This window comes from Mastigoproctus giganteus, chromosome 3, assembly GCF_048544385.1.
Source record: "Mastigoproctus giganteus isolate SK-2022 chromosome 3, ASM4854438v1, whole genome shotgun sequence".
NCBI lineage: Eukaryota > Metazoa > Arthropoda > Arachnida > Uropygi > Thelyphonidae > Mastigoproctus > Mastigoproctus giganteus.
The window spans coordinates 162,979,097-162,998,133 of NC_143577.1; the positions used below are offsets into that span (position 1 = coordinate 162,979,097).

At 41.2% G+C, this 19,037-nt stretch overlaps 1 protein-coding gene across 3 annotated transcripts in view; it reads right to left on the bottom strand.

Annotated features, from left to right (window-relative positions):
- LOC150088377 (serine/threonine-protein phosphatase 2A 56 kDa regulatory subunit delta isoform-like) overlaps positions 1-19,037 on the bottom strand; it is a 484,719-nt gene that overhangs the window by 254,393 nt on the left and 211,289 nt on the right. For all 3 annotated transcript variants that reach the window (XM_090369471.1, XM_090369470.1, XM_090369472.1), the window contains exon 8: positions 16,002-16,061. In XM_090369471.1, coding sequence (XP_090225597.1) covers positions 16,002-16,061 — 60 coding nt within the window. The remainder of the gene's footprint in view (positions 1-16,001; positions 16,062-19,037) is intronic.

The window sequence follows — 19,037 nt, forward strand, 5'->3', positions numbered from 1 at the left end:
GGAACAAAGCATCCTCTTGTTTAATAAACATGAATTACATATGCATATAAATTATCAGTCTGTATTCAAATCACAAAAAAGGTTAGTCAAGTTAAATCCGATTACAAGAGATCTTTAGCAAAGGATGCAAAGAAAAACAGCAAAAACTTCTTTACTTGTGTAAACACTAGGAGGAAGGAGAGGAATCAAATTGGTCCAATTGATATCGCTGGTCCGACTGTTGTTGACCCCTACTCAGGTTGCTGACAAACTGAATGAATATTTTCCACTGACATTCGCACATGAGGAATTCTTTAGGAAAGTGGATGCCATACGCTTATCAGACTAACTTGGAGCTAAATAATTTTGTAATAACTGAGAGGAAAGTGGAAGAGAAACTGTTGAAGTTAAACATAAGAAGGGCACCAGGAGTGGATGGGATCTCTCCAATTATAAGGAAGGCAGCAAAGGAAGTACTCCTAATTATGAAAACATCCTATAATTCAGGGGAGATTCTTGCAGACTAAAGACATGTAAACGTATTTCCAATTCACAAAGGGGAATAAAGGGTGACATGGTTAATTACAGACCAGTTAGTTTAATTTCTGTTGCAGGAAAAATAATGAAGTCAGTGGTAAAAAAATTAATGCAGGACCATCTAAACACAACTGGGTCTTGTCTGGATGGTCCTGCTTCAGACAAAACATGGGTTTATGGGGAAATATTGTCTGATCAATTTGATTGGTTACTACAATATAGTCACAAAAGAATTGAATGCAAAAAAAAAAATTTTGATATCATATACTTTGATTTCAGGAAAGCTTTTAATACTGTTGTACATAAAAGACTGTACAATTTGGATCAGTGTGGCATTAAGAGAAAGTTTCTGCTATAGTAAAAGGTAATCAATGGACACTGCTCTTCATGGACTGTTATTCGTGGAGTTCTCCAGTGCTCGGTGCTGGGCCCATTGTTGTTTTCTATATTTATCAATGATACTGATGAAGGCATAACAGGCTTCATGTCCAAGTTTGCAGATGAAACAAAGGTTGGCAGGTGGTTAATGATAGTATGCTTCTGCAACAGGATCTATAAAAGTTAGCCATATGGGGTGAGAAATGTAAATTGAAATTTAACACTGACAAATTCAGTACTGCATATTGGTAGCAGTAATCCCAAGTAACATACCAGCTGTGTGGTACACTCAGGAAAGTGAAAATGAAAAAGACCTGGGATAACTTTGCAGTCAAATATGAAGTTCTCTGAGCAATGCAGACAGTCTGCCAGGTCAGCTCATGCCATTTTGTCAAAGATATACAGGAATTTTTCTAGCAGGGATAAGGCAGTGATTATTTCATTGTATAAGGCATGGTCAAGGAAGTATATTGAGTACTGCATATGGTCTGGACACCTAATTTTAGGAAGGATGCAGAGCTGCAGGAATGGGTACAGAGAAGGACAACAAGATTAGTGAGGGGAACAAAGGTTGCTCTTACCAAGAAAGACTTCATTCTGCAAATTGCAGTGTCTGGTGACTAGCACCGGCAAGGTGATCTGACTGAGGTGTTTAAGGCTTTGAATGGCTTAAGCTAGCTCAATGCTGAATGGATTCTTACACTTGCTCAGACTACGCACATGAGGGAGCATAAATTTAAATTGAGTAAGGATGGTTGCAGAATAGAGGTGCAGAAGTTTGCCTTTAGCCAGTGGGAGGTTGATTGCTGGAACAAACTTACATCTGTTGTTGTTCTGGAAGTTGATGGCTTAAATTCAAGAAAGAACTATACAAACTATTGGAGGGAATGATTAGGTGAAGTGGTAAGATTTTTTTTTTTTTTTTAGGCTGATGCTGTTTAAGCTTGCTTTCTTGCACCATTTGCCACTACTAATGCTCATGTAGCCAACACAATAACATGCTTGCAATGCAGAGAGACTATCACTGGCTTGTCTTCTAAAGACCCCTTTTTTTTTTTTTTTTTAACTTCAAGTCACCACTTTCTCTTCAGAGCACAAAGAGAGGTTTTGCACTTTTCTCTTTGGTTCTAATTGTAAATTCTTCAGAACACAGCAATAATACTTTCTATGCAAATTAAGCACAAGGCTATCTCATTCATGGTAACACAAAAATATTTGTCTGCTGTACTCCTCTTAAATTCCAGAGACCACTTACACTTTTTGATAAAGACATAAGTTTTTGTTTAATCTGGTCATATTTTCTTTAATTGTAGACAACCAAATGCACTAATATTGGGAAAAGCATACACTCGACATGCCTAGAGAGCTATATGCTAGAGAATCGAGCTCGCATGAACTTTCCAAAGAAAGATATTTCTGTCTAACCAGAAACTCTCAAAATCTATCCAAAAAAAGCTGAAATACTATAAATTCAAAGCAGATCAATGATGCACATTGGAAAGCTGTACAATCTACTACAGTAATCATGAAACTTATGACATTTCACTGAGTCAAAATATCTCTGACCAAACTTGAAGTAATCACAACTGAAATTTCAAAACAATCCATGTCCTTTGGAACCTCTGAGGTTTACTATCACTATTAATAATTGGAATTCCAGTGGAGAACTGACAGGCAAGTTCCCTCTTCCAAATTGACATGCAGAATAATTAACATTTGTTAACTGTTATAAACAGTATAACAGTTAACAAATTACACTCCTTTGAGGTAACTGACTGCTATCTTACTAAACAAAACTTGAACAAAACAGTCCCTCCATGTAATGATTTTGCTACAAAATTAAACAAATTCATTTGTCGGACTGGGGCAGTTGCAGTAGTTTATACTCTAGGAATATCACAGTTCTAAGTTGCTTACTGATAACTTAAAAAGGGACCATGTAAAGAGATTGCAAGGGTCACACACAACCCGTAGCCTACAGAGGTTCAGCATCCCTGGTATATATCATCAATATGTATTATTAGTATTAAAAAACTTCCCATATCACCTGTCCACACCCTCCAATAATTTGCTTAGTTCTTCCTTGAATATATCAATAATTTGCCTAGTTCTTCCTTGAATATATCAATATCCACATCCACAACAATGGATGGAAGTTTGTTCCAACAATCAACCATCCACTGGCTGAAGGCACACCTCTGCACATGTGGTTACAAAGGAACTGGATGCAAAAAAAACAATTTTGATATCATATATTTGGATTTCAGGAAAGCTTTTGACACTGTTGCACATGGAAGACTATTGTACAAATTGGAGCAGAATGATATTAAGGGTAAGTTGCTACAATGGATAAAAGGATGGTTGAGTGGGAGAAGACAGAGGGTGGTAATCAATGGGTGCTGCTCTTCGTGGACTAATTTTATTAGCGGAGTCCCACAGAGTTCGGTGTTGGGTCCACTGCTGTTTTGTATATTTATCAATGATATTGATGAAGGTATAACAGGCTTAGTGTCGAAGTTTGCAGATGATACAAAGGTTGGCAGGGTTGTTAATGACAGTAATGGCAGTGTGCTACTGCAACAGGATCTAGATAATTTTGGCAGATGGGCTAAGAAGTGGCAACTGAAGTTTAACTTTGACAAATGCAAAGTACTGCATATGGGTAGAAGAGAAACCCCAGAGAAACATACAAACTGTGTGGTACTACACTTAAGGTGGCAGAAAATGAAAAAGACCTGGGAGATCATGGGGTGTCAATGATATATAGGAATTTTGCTAGCAGGGAAAAGGAGGCGATTGTCCCTCCGTATAAGGCAATATTCAGACCATGCCTTGAGTACTGCGTACAGGTCTGGAAGCCTCATTTTAGGAAGGATGTAGATTTGCTTGAGACTGTACAGAGAAGGGCAACAAGATTGGTGAGGGGAGTGAAGGGATCCTCTTACCAAGAGAGGCTTAAGTTCTGCAAATTGCAGTGGCTGGAGACTAGGCACCTGCGTGGTGATCTGATTGAGGTGTATAAGGCCTTGAATGGGTTGAGCACGCTGAATTCTGATGGGATCTTTCCACTTGTTCAGATTACGAACCTAAGGGGGCATAAATTCAAATTAAGAAAAGACGGATGTAGAATAGATGTACGGAAATTTGCCTTTGGCCAGCTGGAACAAACTTCCATCTGTTGTTGTGAAAGTTGATAGGTTAAATAAATTTAAGATGGAACTGGACAAACATTTAGAGGGAATTGTTTTGTATTTTTTTTTTTTTTTTTTTTTGGCTGATGCTGCATAATCTCGTAACACTTGCTTTCTTGCATCACATGCCAGTACTACTACTACATTTATCCTGCAACCATCCTTTCTCAATTTGAATTTATGCCCCTTGTGTGTAATCTGAGCAGGAGGAAGGATGCCATCAACACAGCTTGCTCAATCTATTGAAAACCTTAAACACCTCACTTAGGTCACATCACATAGGTGCCTAGTCTCCAGACACTGTAATTTGCAGAACTGAAACCTTTTTCAGTAAGACAACCCTTTTGTTCCCTCTTGTTAACCTTCTTTACACCCATTCCAGCAAATGTACATCCTTTCTAAAATCTCCTGCCGCATAATACTGACAAAACCCCATTAGCTATCCTGGCAGCCTGTCTGCATTGATCAAAGCCGACTGCATTGATCAATATCCGACTGCACAATTACCCCCCTCCCACAAGGTATTTTTAATTTTCACTACACTGAATGTAGTACAAGTTGGTACATTAATCTGGCACATTAATTACTGCTACCCATATGCAGTACCTTGCAATTGTCAATGTTCAATTGTTATTTTTCAGCTCATCTGCCTAATTTTTCTAGATCTTTTTACACTAGCATACTGTACCTTGATTGCAGTTATGAACCATCCTGCTAACCTTTGTATCATTAGCAAACTTAGATAGTAAGCCTCATATATACTGATGAGTCAAAACATTATGATCAGCGAGTCATTATGCAAATCGAAGCAACTGCAGGTGAACTACGGCACATGCACAGGTAGGGACACAGTATAAAAACACCTGATACTGAGCTCCATTAATCAGTGTTACCCTTGTTCTTCAGATGGAAAAGGCAATGGACTTAAGCGAGTTTGACAAAGGTCAAATTGTAACGACCAGACGACTGGGTCAGAGAATATCCGAAATGGCACAGCTGGTGGGGTGCTCACACTCAGCCATGGTTAGTACCTACTGAAAGTGGTCCGAGGAGGGGGAACCCATGAAACGCAAGCAATGTGTTGGATGATCATGGCTCATCGATGCTCAAGGTGAGCGAAGGCTCTCCCAGATGGTACATGGCAACAGAAGGGCGACTGTGGCATAACTAGCTGGTAATTGGAATGCTGGTGATGAGAGTAATGTCTCACAACACACTGAACCCTGCTGAAAATGGGGCTTTGTAGCCGCAGGCCACTCCGAGTTCTCATGCTAACCACGGTTCACCACGACAGTACCTACAATGGGTATGTGAGCATCGAAACTGGACCATGAGTGATTGGAAGGAGGTCGTTTGGTCCGATGAATCAAGTTTCCTGTTGCCATGTGGACAGCTGGGTATGTGTGCATCGTTTACCTGGGGAAGTGATGCTGCCTGGATGTACTGTGGGACAAAAATAAGCCTGTGGCGGCGGTGTCATGCTTTGGGCGATGTTCTGCTGGAATACCCTGGGTCCAGTCATCCATGTGCACTCTGATGTCTAACCACCTACCTAAACATCAGATCTTCGACCACCTAGCTAACAGTTGTGCTTACTCACACGTGCTGGTCATCGCTCTGTGAAAATGTGTCTGGACTATGCGTTTTAAGTTTAGCATGGTAATTAAATTGTGTATTCAAGGATTTACCTACATCAGTGGATCACAGTGGTGAGATTTGTTTTCAGTTTTATTGGGTTAAATAGTGTATTTCAACTCGTTTTTGATTCGTCGCTGGCAACAATGTGTCAGCTCACCATGGCAGCATTATTCTAGCATTGGAGAGAGTAGCATTCCACTTATTTCCCTGCCACTGTGGTTGAACTGCACTCTTGACTGGGGAGGGTAACCTCGTGTTATATATTGAATCACAATTTGACAGAAAACTTATGAGAACTAGAACCTGTAGATAGTGTCTGCTAATGAAAATATGTTTAATCTAAATTTTAAGCATTTGTATTCCAGTTAATAGCTGAAACCAACATCGGGCTTAATGTTGATTCAGCGCAGCTGAACCCAGCGAAATTCTGCTTAAGGCAACACGTCACTTAAGCTCCTGACAAGGTCAAGTGGTGAAAGGGTTAGTGATTGGTCCTCCACTCCCACACCACTGCTGCAACTTTCTCCTCTAGTCATTGAATGGAAGAAGTTCACTACCACTACAGTTACTGAACAATGATTTCTAAATTTCTAATGTGCTTCCCTCTCCCACCATCCACCCCATGTGGAACCTAAAATGTTAAAGACGTGATTGATAACCATGCACAACAGACAGAAATAACATCACCGTCGTATTTGTTGACCCCAAACCTACTAAAGGTAGTCCCAGCTACCTGGTGTTCTCCCCCCTTGTCAGTGACCTGTGGGGGTGAGCTGAAGCTTTGACACGCCATATCTTGGCTTGGACTTGTGCTACGAACTTGTAGTCAACACCATTTGCAATCTTGTGAATCATTTTCCGCAACGGTATGAATTACATTCGTTTATCTGGAATAAATCAGTAATCTGAATTTTGGTGCAAGATGCCCCAAGATACTGATAGCAACACTGCCCAAATAAACACTGCTCCGCAGGAAACAGCAGGGAGTATTCTATTGGAAACTGTGCAGCTTGAGTACAGAGGAAACGAACCCTGCATCCAAGCGGAAAAATAAAAAAAACAGGTCGCTGAACAAAGCGACAGAGAGACAAGAAGCCAGCAAGGGACAAGAGGAAGTCAGAACATCCCCTGCTCTCAAGCAGAAAATACCGACAATGTAAAGACGAAAACATATAGAGTCGCTAGATCCGACTCTCCCAGAGGGGACGGTACTGAAAAAGACCCTCTCCCTCAGAACAATGTTAGAGAACCTCCTGAAAGATACCAGCAACAGAATAACTACTGGACTTCGAGGAAAAATAGTGTCCATCTGGACAGTCCTACTACAAACCAACCTAGAGTGCGAAACAGCTAAAGCGAAACTGGAGGCCTTCCAATCCGTGGAAACAGACCAAATGCCACAGCACACTCCCTCGTATGCGCAAGCTCTGAGGACCCGACTGATTGCTGACCCAACTCCAACTGCGATTACAGCGATGAAACGCAGGACCCTCCTGCCAACACCACATTTGGTAATACTGCGCCCAACCTCCACAGATGAAAACAGTACCAGCGAGCAGGTCAAAAATCTAGTGGTTACAAAATTGGCAGCTGACTTCAGAGATACCAAAATAAAATCGGTGAGGAAGACCCAAAACGTAGGGATTATCATCGAAACTCAAACAAAAGAGGACGCAACAAAAATCCTACAAAATGAGAAAATTCAAACACGCGGACTTGAAGCCCTACACCCTAGATGCAAAAGACCTAGCATAAGGATATATAACCTCAATGATGATGATCTGACACCAATTGCTCTCCAGGAGGAGCTGTATCACAGAAACCTCCAGCACGCACATCCGGAAGAAGAACCCGCCAATTTGATCATTCCCAAATTCAAGACGAAAGCCAGAACAGGAAATACCACTGGGTCGTGGAATTGTCACCAGCGGCCTGGGGCATGCCAGACTGACAGAGTGTGTTGTAGCTGTTCCTAAGTGTCTCAGATGTTGCCAGTTTGGACATACCACTCATATCTGTGCCCAAACCTACTTGTGGCCACTGTGCAAAAAGTGGCCATGACTTCAACACGTGTCTGAATAAAGACAAGCCACCAACCTGTGTAAATTGCAAATTCCATAAACTACCAGCAGGGCACTCAATTAGGGACAGCAAATGTCCAGTGTACTGTAAAGCAAAGAGCACTTTCCAAATGAGACTAGTTTATGGCCACACGCCCTAAATCCTATAATATCAACAGGGTAAAATTCATACAACTGAACACACAACAGTCCAAAATAGTAGTGGCACAGCTCACAAAGAAGGCGAACGAGGCAAATCTCAACATATTTCTCATCCAGGAGCCATATGCATATTGCAAGGTGGTCAGGGGTAACCCCCTGGCCTATAAGATAGTGCAGGATACCAGAGAAACACCCTGGGCCTGCGTATTGATTTGGAATCCAAATATAACAGCAACAAAACTAACCAACTACTGCACATCTTGGGCTGCATGTGCCCACATTATCATGCCCCTGGGTGAATTTTATGCGGTATCGCTATACTGTCACCCAGGTAAAAATATACTACCAGTAACCAGATATCTGAGGAGCCTCCAGACAGACTTCCCAAACAGTAAGATTGTCGTGGGAGTGGATGTGAATTGCAGGTCCCCGAGACCACGGATAGACGTGAAGTACAGAATGGGCAATGACTTGAAGATCACTTAGAAAATAGTCTGTACACAGTCCTCAATCGACCAAACAACCTGGCAACCTTCTCTAGCTCAATGGGGGAGGCCAAAATCGATGTCTCTCTGGCTACAAGATCCCTCGCTGGCCACCTAACATCATGGACCGTCCAAGGAAGCTGGAACGCAGGGCCATCACACATTTGAGCTCCAACGCTCCCTTAGTCAATACCAAGCAGTGAGGCAGGCACAGCCAAGATATGCCATAGAGAAGGCGGATTGGCCATTCTTCCAAGCCACACTGACCACAGCAGCCCAATCGCTGAACATCATTGGACTCAGCCCGGATCAGCACCAGATGATGGTCGCTGGTCTCATCACTGAAGCTGCCAACACCTCTATTAAAAAGAAAAACACAACCCCGGGGGCTGTACCCTGGTGGTCTCCAGAGCTACAGAGGCTTAGGCAGGAGGTGCACAGGAGAAGGAAACTCTTCCAGCGGGCAAGGTGCTCCCAGCTGGCAGCGGAAGTGGAGGCACTAAGACAGAACTTCCGGGATGCAAGGAACCTGCACACTGCAACCATACGCCAGCATAAGATGCGCAGTTGGGAACACCTTATTTCTACCACTGAGAATGATAACCCCTGGGTTGTGGTATACAGAGTAACCACAAACTCCCCAGGGGTGAGACCATACCAGCAACAAGGACACGACAGAGTACCTATACCCAGACATGGCAGGAAACAAAACTGCAAACTTGTGCCTCATTCCCAAAAGTCCCAACAAACAACTGGACCTTCCAGTGTCATACAGACCCATAGCACTCTTATCAGTCCTGAGCAAGCTCTTTGAGCAGCTATTAAGAAACAGAATAGGGATCCACTAAACTGCAGCAGCCTGCAGTCACCCCAACAATATGGATTTAGGAAGGGATGCTCAACCCTGGATGTCCTGGAAAATATTACTAATGCTGCAACTACCTCAGATCAGAAATACTTTCTGGTCATAACAATAGACTTTGCTGGGGTGTTTGACACTTTATGGTGGCCAAGCATCCTGGCCCGACTCTGGAAGGCCAATCTACCGTCAAATCTGTATCAAGTGATCAAATCCTACCTGTCGAATAGGTTCGTGACAGTCAAGAGAACCACATTACAAGTGAAGTATTCAGAGGATGTATCTCAATCCTGGGTCCACTCCTATGGAACCTGGAACTCGGCAACGTCATCCCCCCAAGCCTATGCGAATGATGTGGTTCTGATGCTGCCTGGGGGGGAGGGGGGGGGGGGCTAGGGCGCAACTGGAGAACACCGCCAACAGAGCAATAGAAACTCTAGAGGACTGGGCTAACAACAATAACTTGAAGATCTCATCCTCGAAGACAAGATCTATATTATTAAGAAGAGCCCTAGATACCAGACGACTCCATCAAATCAAGATACAAGGTAACACAATTAAGCTTACCACCGAATTAAAGCACGTTGGAGTCGAACTAGACAGGAACCTGAGCTTTACACCACATATAGTGCACTTCGGAAGAAAATTAGAGGATACCATGCTTTTGCGCATATCACACGCAAGGAATGGGGTTTGAGGAGAAAAACCTCTCAGCCTCTACTATAAAGCTATTTTCCTGCCAGCGATTACATATGCTGCTGGAATATGGTATTGCAAGGCTACCACTGCAGCGAACCAGAAAAAATTGGAGACTATGCAACACTAAGTACCCATGCACTCCAGGCCCTAACAGGATCCCATCCTCTGGACCTGGAAATTGTTAAGCATGGCAATTGTTAAGGCAGAACGGCAACATGCCTCAACTACACCATAGATCTGCCAAATGATCCCAAAGTAGAAAGGCACCGTCTCTCCGCTTACCTCCAACAAACTTGGCAGGCCCGCTGGGAGACCTCCAGCAATGGTGCAATAACTAGAAAATTTCTACCCGACATACAGCTGGTATACCCGGATTATCCACCATGGCTCTCACCACGACACTACACCACCTACCTGCTGACGGGACACGGGGCCATTAGAGACAAACTATAAGGATTTGGACCGAGTGATACGCCGTTTTGCCTCTGTGGTGAATGTGAAACATGGGAGCACCTAATGTACAGTTGCCTACTATATGAGGACCTCTATTGCAAGTTCAGCACTAGAACACAGCTTAACCTCCGTAATCAAGAAGACCTCGCCATAACTGAAGTTGACACATACAAGGCATTCGTGCAGCTGGCCCAAAACCTCTTTACAAGAAGGACGCTCCCACTGCAGTAAACAACAACCATGCTGTGCAGACCAGCAGAAAGTCTACACAACCACGGAAACCTACCCACGGAACTGACACTAGGGTGAAACAACCAAGGAATTAAACGTCACAACTGAGTCTACCTGAAGTTACAATCTCTATGACAACCCACAGATGTATCCACCTGACGTAAAAATCTCATTTAACACATGAATATGACATGAATAAGGTAACTCAAGGGTCCTTGAGGTTGTGACAAAAATTCCCTCAGATATGCAAGACAAGCTGTACTTGCTACTTGGGAGTCTAAAACGCTGATGGAACTGATATTCGGGTGACACTCAAGTCAAGTGGACCCAATTTCGGCGAAAGTCCGGACGGTCTGTGACAGCCAAATTCTCTGCTTGCACCTTCACGATGGTGGGACTGTTAGTAATCCTGGGTATAACCTCCATGCACAAGTACATGGTGGGTGACCACCCAGGTGTGAACCAACGTAAGCAGAGGTCGAGGTGTTGCGCCTACACCACATGGAGGGATGCCACCCCTCTATGTTACCAGGCAGTACTAGGTGGTAGATGACTCTCATCAACCGGTACAATACCACCACATTGCTTTTTGGAGGCTTGAAGTGGTGGAACTCATGTTTAGTCTCTAGAGCTAAGTTCTGGTCAACCCTTCCCTATCTCTCCCATCATGCAGTATGATTGATGACTTTTAAGGTTATGATGAACATCGTGGCGAGATCCAATATTCCTTACATTTCGAGGGTACAGCTCTAAAACGGTGTTCCCAGGCCGGCCGTTAGTTAGTACACCGGGCTGAACCTATTGGTAACTCTCTAGGAAGCTTCCGGATCAGTTAGTGTATAATCTTGCTACCTCTACTCTGCCATATAGTGACTGGAGGGAGTCCGAGTAGTGTGTATGCGGGGAGCATTGTCGAGGCCACGTTATGTCAAGAACCTGGGTATATTCTTACCATGTGTACGCCATATCCAAAAATTTCATTACTTCATACAAAAAGTGTCCCATCCACTTTTTCTTACTATTGAATACACCATGAATTGTCAAATTAATAGAGCAAGCTTATCTGCGAAAAGATCTAAACCTCCCAAGCACTTCCTAATTCATTTCACAAATATACGTGGTCTCAATTTTAATCGCAACGATGTCCATTTCCACTTGCAGTCTGCCAAACCGCCTGTACTTTTTCTGACAGAATCTCAGTTATCGGTTGATTCAACTACTGCTCATCTCAGATGCCCAAACTATTCCCTGTATGATTCCTTTCTCCTCAAAGGTGGTACTTGTGCATATGTCTGTTCTGACATTCCCTGTCAGAGACTAGGCAATTTGTAATCTCCTCTGGCTTAAAATATCTCTACCTCACTGTGTCGAAATCATCTGTTGTCTCTACTGTTCTCCCAACTCCACTAATCACTTGGAGCTTTGACTTCCTCTCTTTGCAACTTGACTTTCTCCAGTCCAATTTTCCTTGGTGATTTTAATGTTCACAACTCCAGCTGGCTTCCATTTTCTAGTCACACAGACCTAGCTGGTCGAGATGCTGAGGCTTTTGCAATTACAAATGACCTTGCACAGATTGTTCATTTACCTACAAGAATACGGGACAATCCTAATCATACAGCCAATACGCTTGATCTTTTTCTCACAAACAACCCTTCTAAGTACACAGTCGAAGTGAGAGGTTCTTTAGGCACTTCAGATCACAACTTGGTGATTGTCTCTTCTCCAATGGAGCCTTTATCTCATGGCTATTCCCAACCTTGTGTTGTTTGGCATTACAAGAATGCAAAATGGGATAATCTACGAGACTTCTTTTCTTCTTTTCCTTGGTCGGATTACTGTTTCAAAACTTCTGATGTCAACGTTTGCTCAGATCGTGTCAGTGAAATTATTCTTGCAGGAATGGAATCCTTTATCTCACACTATACTTTAAAATCTCGTCCTTTATCTAAACCTTGGTTTTCCAATAAATGTGCTAAGGCTGATCAAGAGAAGAATGTTGCATATTGTAAGGATTTTGACGAATCTTGATGCTAAGAAAGCTCCAGGTCCCGATGGTATTTCTCCACTTGTTCTCAAAACCTGTGCTCCTGAACTTACTCCTATTCTTTGCCACCTTTTTTCACTTTCTTATTCCAAAGGTGTTTTTCCTTCTGCTTGGAAATTCTCATGTCCAGCCATTTCCTAAAAAGGGTGACAAATCCCTCCCATCCAATTATCGTCCCATTGCAATTACTTCTACTCTTTCTAAAGTAATGGAGAAATCAATTAACTGCCAACTCTTAAACTATTTAGAAACCTTCCGTCTGATCAACGATCGCCAGTATGGATTCCGTCAGAGTCGATCCACTGGTGATATTCTGGATTATGTTACCCATTTATGGACTAATTCAACGGAAAGGTTCAGTGAAACACAAGTAGATGCTCTTGACATCTCAAAGGCTTTCGATTGTGTTTGGCATAAAGGTCTTCTAAACAAGCTTCCATTTTATGGTTTGCCAACTGTTTTTAGTAATTGGTTATCCAGTTTTCTCTCTGATCGCTCACTGAGGATGATGGTAGATGGCTCTCTGTCTTTTAACTTCTCCACTAATGCCAGTGTACCCCAAGGTTCAGTTCTTTCCCCACTCTTTTCCTCTTGTATATTAATGACCTTCTTCCACTGACTGGAAATCCTATCCATAGTTTTGTTGATGATAGCACATTGCATTCCACTTTCCATTTTGAGAAACCTTGTCCACAGCTTCAACTTCTCGAAAATCTGCTACCAATTCCTTAAATGCCAATCTTCAGGTAATTCTCCGGTGGGGCAAAGACAACTTAGTTGATTTCAACCCTTCTAAAACTCAGTCTTCTCTTATATTTCACAAAAAGGATTCTTCTGCTCCTATGCTTATTTTTAGTGACACTCCACTTTCTAGGCAAAATGATATATCTCTTTTAGGGATTACCCTGACTCCTAATCTCTCTTGGCACAAGCATATTACATATATTGCTTCTTCTGCCTCTAAAAAACTTGGTTTTCTCTTTCACTCTCTGCGTTACTTTTCTTCCAAACAGCTGCTCACCCTGTATAAATCACAAATCTGCCCTACCATGGAATATTGTTCCCACATCTGGGGTGGTGCCCCTAAACCTCTCTCAGGCTTCTTTATTCCATTCAGAAGAGGGCAGTTAGGTTAATTAATGATTCATCTCTAACAGAGTCTCTCCACTCGCTGTCTCATAGATGTACTGTTTCTGCTGCATGCCTCTTCTATAGATACTTCCATGGGCACTGTTCTTCTGAATTGGCTTCCTTAATTCCCGTGCTCTCTCTCTCTCTCTCTCTCTCTCTCTCTCTCTCTCTCTCTCTTTCAAAACAGTCCGAACTCGTGCTGCCACCAGCCAACATCCATTTACTGTCCAATTTCAAACTCACAGAACCAACTTTTCATCTTCCTCGTTTATTCATTCAACTGCCGTTTTCTGGAACAACCTTCCTTCATATGTATTTCCTGAAAATTACAGTCTACAGAAGTTCAATCCAATGTCAACAAATATCTTCTTTCGTCTTCTCAACCTCCAACCCAAGCAAGGTACTAAGTACTACAGGTTCTAATACCGCTCGTGTTTGGGGTTTACATGAAAAAAAAAAAAAAAAAACTGGACCTGACTTGGAAGTGACAAACTAAAAAAATAAAAATAATAAAAAAGAAATCACACTGTGACAACCCGATTAGACAACCTCATCCAGCACAGGCATTTGACAACCTGATCAAGATAACAAGACTACTATGCAAGGGCTCAGAGAAATGACTGCAGCACATTGCTGCCACCTAGCCATATGGCGATCTGGGCTGGTAACCTTCACCAGCCTGCTTTCACTCCTATTCCTTGGCAGGGGTGGGGGAGAGATGGCTTGCTGTCTTCTCCTCCTCCTGCCATCCCCTCTTTCCCTCTGGTGGGGCATGGGTATGTTTAAGTTAACACCAAAATTATTGCCCGCCCCATTAGGCCTCTAGAACTTCTCATTTTAGCGTACAACCGCATGGTCACTTCAGCAAACAAAACCCACATACTATCTCTTAATAGCGATCTTGTAATAATACCAACGTGATTATTATTTTTTTTTTTTTAGGACCCAGCAACTGAAATCCCAGGAAATTAGGTGGTGGGACCTGCCAGAGTATAATAAATTTCAAGGTACACTTGGCCACCCTCCTCGTTGGCATAGTACGGACAATGTCAGGTCCCATCAGGGGTTCGACGGCCAATAGGCCAGAAGAACTATGGGCACAACATACTACACCACACATGATCCACACACTTTTAAATCTCTGGTCTTGACAGAGTACTGCCCCTGGATACAGCGAACACTCGTGGAGATGGGAGAAATTCCTGGTGTCTTTTGACCCTCAAAGTACTTTGTACCTAAACATCATTGCTGACCAGGTACACCCTTTCATGGCAACAGTCTTTTCAGCAGGATAATGTGCCATGCCTCACCGCCCAGATTATTCGAGACTGGTTTGCAAAACATGAGGAAGACTTCCAGGTGTTGCTCTGGCCTCCAAATTCCCCAGACATCAATCCCATCTGTGGTTTGTGTTGGAACAGCAACTCTGATCTGTAGCATCTCAACCACAGACCTTGCAGGAGTTAAAGGATATGCTGGTTACATGTTGGCACCAGATACCACAAGACATTTAGAAACCTTGTAGCATCCATGCTTCGCCGGGTACGAGCTGTTTTGGCTGCACGTGTAGGACCAACGTCATATTAGGTAGGTGGTCAAGTTTTGGCTCATTGGTGTACATTTTTCAATATCATTAATAAATATAGAAAAAAAAAGGTGGACCCAGCACTGAACCCTGGGGAACTCCACTAATTACATGAAGAGCAGTGTCCATTAATAACCACTCTGTCTTCTCACACTCAACCATCCCTTTATCCATAGCAGTAACTTTCCATTAATGCCACACTGCTCAAATTTATACAATAGTCTTTCATTTGCAACAGTATCAACTTCATATCACATCCACATCTTAATATTATTTCAATAGTAAAGAATATCATTAAACACCTGTTTTAATGGTATTCTTTTCTGCTGCCTGCATCTTTTCTGTGATTCTCCAATTAATATCATTAATAACATTTCAATGATGATTTAAAAGTATCACAATATATTCTCTCTCTCTCTCTCTCTCTCTCTCTCTCTCTCTCTCTCTGTGTGTGTGTTTCTTAATCTTGCTGACTCATCAAATTCTAACATATTTAGACATTATGAATAGCATTCAGGGAATTAAGACAAAATTCAAAAGAACTAAATATTACAGCAATTTCTTACCTTCCTAAAATCTCTAACAATTCAGCTACCCCATTATGATGTTCAGTTTCATAGATGAATCTGCAAATTAATGAATGAAGAACAAGAATAATGTAATATTTACTAATAGATTTGTATTATTAGTAAATTTAAACAAATCAACAAAAGCACATACATGTTAAATTTTAAAAACTGATTTTTAATTTTTAATGTTTTGTCAGAAACAATTTCAGAGATTCATGTATCTGACAGAACATTTTCACAAAGTTAATAATAATCAATGTATGATCATATGGTATGAAGGGAAAATCACTCTGGTCATTACAAAATGACATAAAACCATATTTATTTCCTTCATACATATGTTTTAAAAGTACTTTTATAATTCAGAAAAGCTCACAAATGATTTCTGGTTTAAACTTTGCTTTCCATCAACTGAACATATGTGTTTCCAGAGTTATTTCATCCGGTATTCATTTAGATAAAGTCATTAACAAGGTGGCGTGTGTGTGTGCAAAAGTTCACATTGTACACTTTGATTGGGAACTGACTTTAGGAGATAAGATGCTGGGAACTGTTTTGTGTCAGTCACAATCAAGACCATGATCCCCAAACACCAACCATGATACTGCCAGACCGTACGCTTATTATTGTAATCATCTAACTTTGATATTTCATCTCTTTCTATTTTGAAATTAGTACTGTACATATCCCAGGACATTAGCTGACAGACATGGCTTTTATAAAAAAATTTCTTAGGTACGTATTAATGAATGAATCAGGAATCAGTATGATATTAGAGACTTAAGAGGTTGTCACTACCAAATTGGCAACTATGTATTTTTAAATGAAAGAGATATTGCACATGCTGTTCAAGTGAAGTATTGTAGCACGTGTGGCCAAATCATTATGCAATATCCATATAACACCAACTTTGAAACTGTAAACAGGGAGCTAACACTTACAAAAATATAATGTTGGTGCCCTTTGTGATTATAGTTACATCCCACTCCAAATTAAGATTAATTTAACAGAATATTTTTTGTTTCACCATCAGATAAATGAAAGCAGTTTTTTGGTAATTTTGAAATTTTGATATAAAATAGGTGCCTTCAAGATAATAAAATAATCATCATCAGTTATTGTTGAAACAACATCCAATGTTTATAAAATGTTCTGAGGATAGCAACATTTCAAATAAGGGGGAAAGATAAAGCTTGGAATATAAACCTAAATAACTTCAGGTAGTATAAAAGATTACTTAGTCTCAACTGTGTCTACAGTAATGTCAGAATGGCTGAATTTGAACACCTTATCAGGACAACTAATGCTGATATAATAGGGCTAACAGTGGAAACGTGGTGCCACCCAGAAATTGGGGATGACGAGATCCACTATGGAATGTGCTCAGGCTGAAGTCATGTCTGCTAGCAAAGAATCTCTGGTATGAGTTAATTGGAACCAAAGGAATAATGAGAGTGAGAGTAATCTACAAATCAGAAGATTGTGAAGAATATGAAGAGTTTTTACATGCAGATGGAGTAGGCAAGCAAGCATTGATGTCTTATTATGGGTTACTTTAATCTGCCCCAGACTGACTGCAATAAGTGGGAGGAAAATCACCATGGGGAAAAATTTTTAAAATAAACTAGATGATTAATATTTGTACCAGCATGTTAAAGAAACAACTAGAGGTGAGAATATTCTTGACCTTATTACTAAAAAAAATCAGATGACATCATAGAGCTTAAAGTACAGGAATCATTGTCAGGAAGTGATCACACAATCATCAGTTTAAAGATGAAGTAAGATGTTGCAGTAGTTATAAATAAAAGCATGGGTTTTAACTTCATAAGAGGGAATTCTGACAGTTTAAAGCTCTATATGAGATTATGAATTGTTCAAATCGCTAAGGGTTGGCATTATGAATTATGGAATTCTTTTAAAGCAAAAAATTTGGACGAGGAATTTTTCATATATGTGAATAAAATGAAGCAAACTAATCAGATCTGACCCTGGTGCACTAGGTGTGAAAAAGTTTTAGATAACCCAGGTGATGTTGCAGATGAATTGAATAGGTACTTCACACTGGTCATTACTGACAAAAGACCCTTCATGCTGAGAACAGGTTGTACAAGTGAAGCTGAGTTATATGAAATTAGTACTGTTGTCATTACAGATGACTGTTTATTAGAAAAACTTCTGAGCATAAAAGCAAGTAAGGCTCCTGCCAGGGAGTACATTAACCACCGAGGTTAATTATGAGAGTGACTTTGGATTGGAGAAGTGCCAACAAATTCACCAATACATAAAAGTGGTTCTAAGAGTGAAGTTGATAACTACAAACTGCAGATTGGTTAGTGTAACTTCAGTGGTAGTAAAAATCTTAGAGGCAATCATTTACAGTGCAATCCAGGAATCTTGATAGATATGGCATTCTGAAGGACACACACAACATGGCTTTAAGGGAAAATCTTGTTTAACTAACTTAGTAGGCTTTATTAGCATCAGTGGAGGCATATGATGCAAGAAAGGAAGCTTACGTAGCATTCCTTCTGAACGTTTGTTCAGTTCCTCCTTAAATTTATTTAAGCTATCAACTTCCACAATGACAGATGGAAGTTTGTTCTGGCAATCAACAACCCGCTGACTAAAGGCAAATTTTCGCACATCTATTCTATAACCGTCTTTCCTCAATTTTAATTTATGCCCCCTCAGGTTTGTGATCTGAGTACGAGGAAGAATCCCATCAGAATTGAGCCTGCTCAACCCATTCAAGGCCTTATACACCTTAATCAGATCACCTTGCAGGTGCATAGTCTCCAGATGCTGCAATTTGCAGAACTTAAGCCTTTCTTGGTAAGATCACCCCTTCGTTCCACTCACCAATCCTGTTGCCCCCTTGTGAACTGGGGATACATTTGCACATCTCCAATCCATGGGGACTTCCCCCTGAATCTAAGGATGCTCTCATTATTATGGCTAAGGGTTTTCTTACTACCCTTGCTGCCTCCTTCAATATAACTGAATAGATTCAATCCACCCCAGGTGCCTATT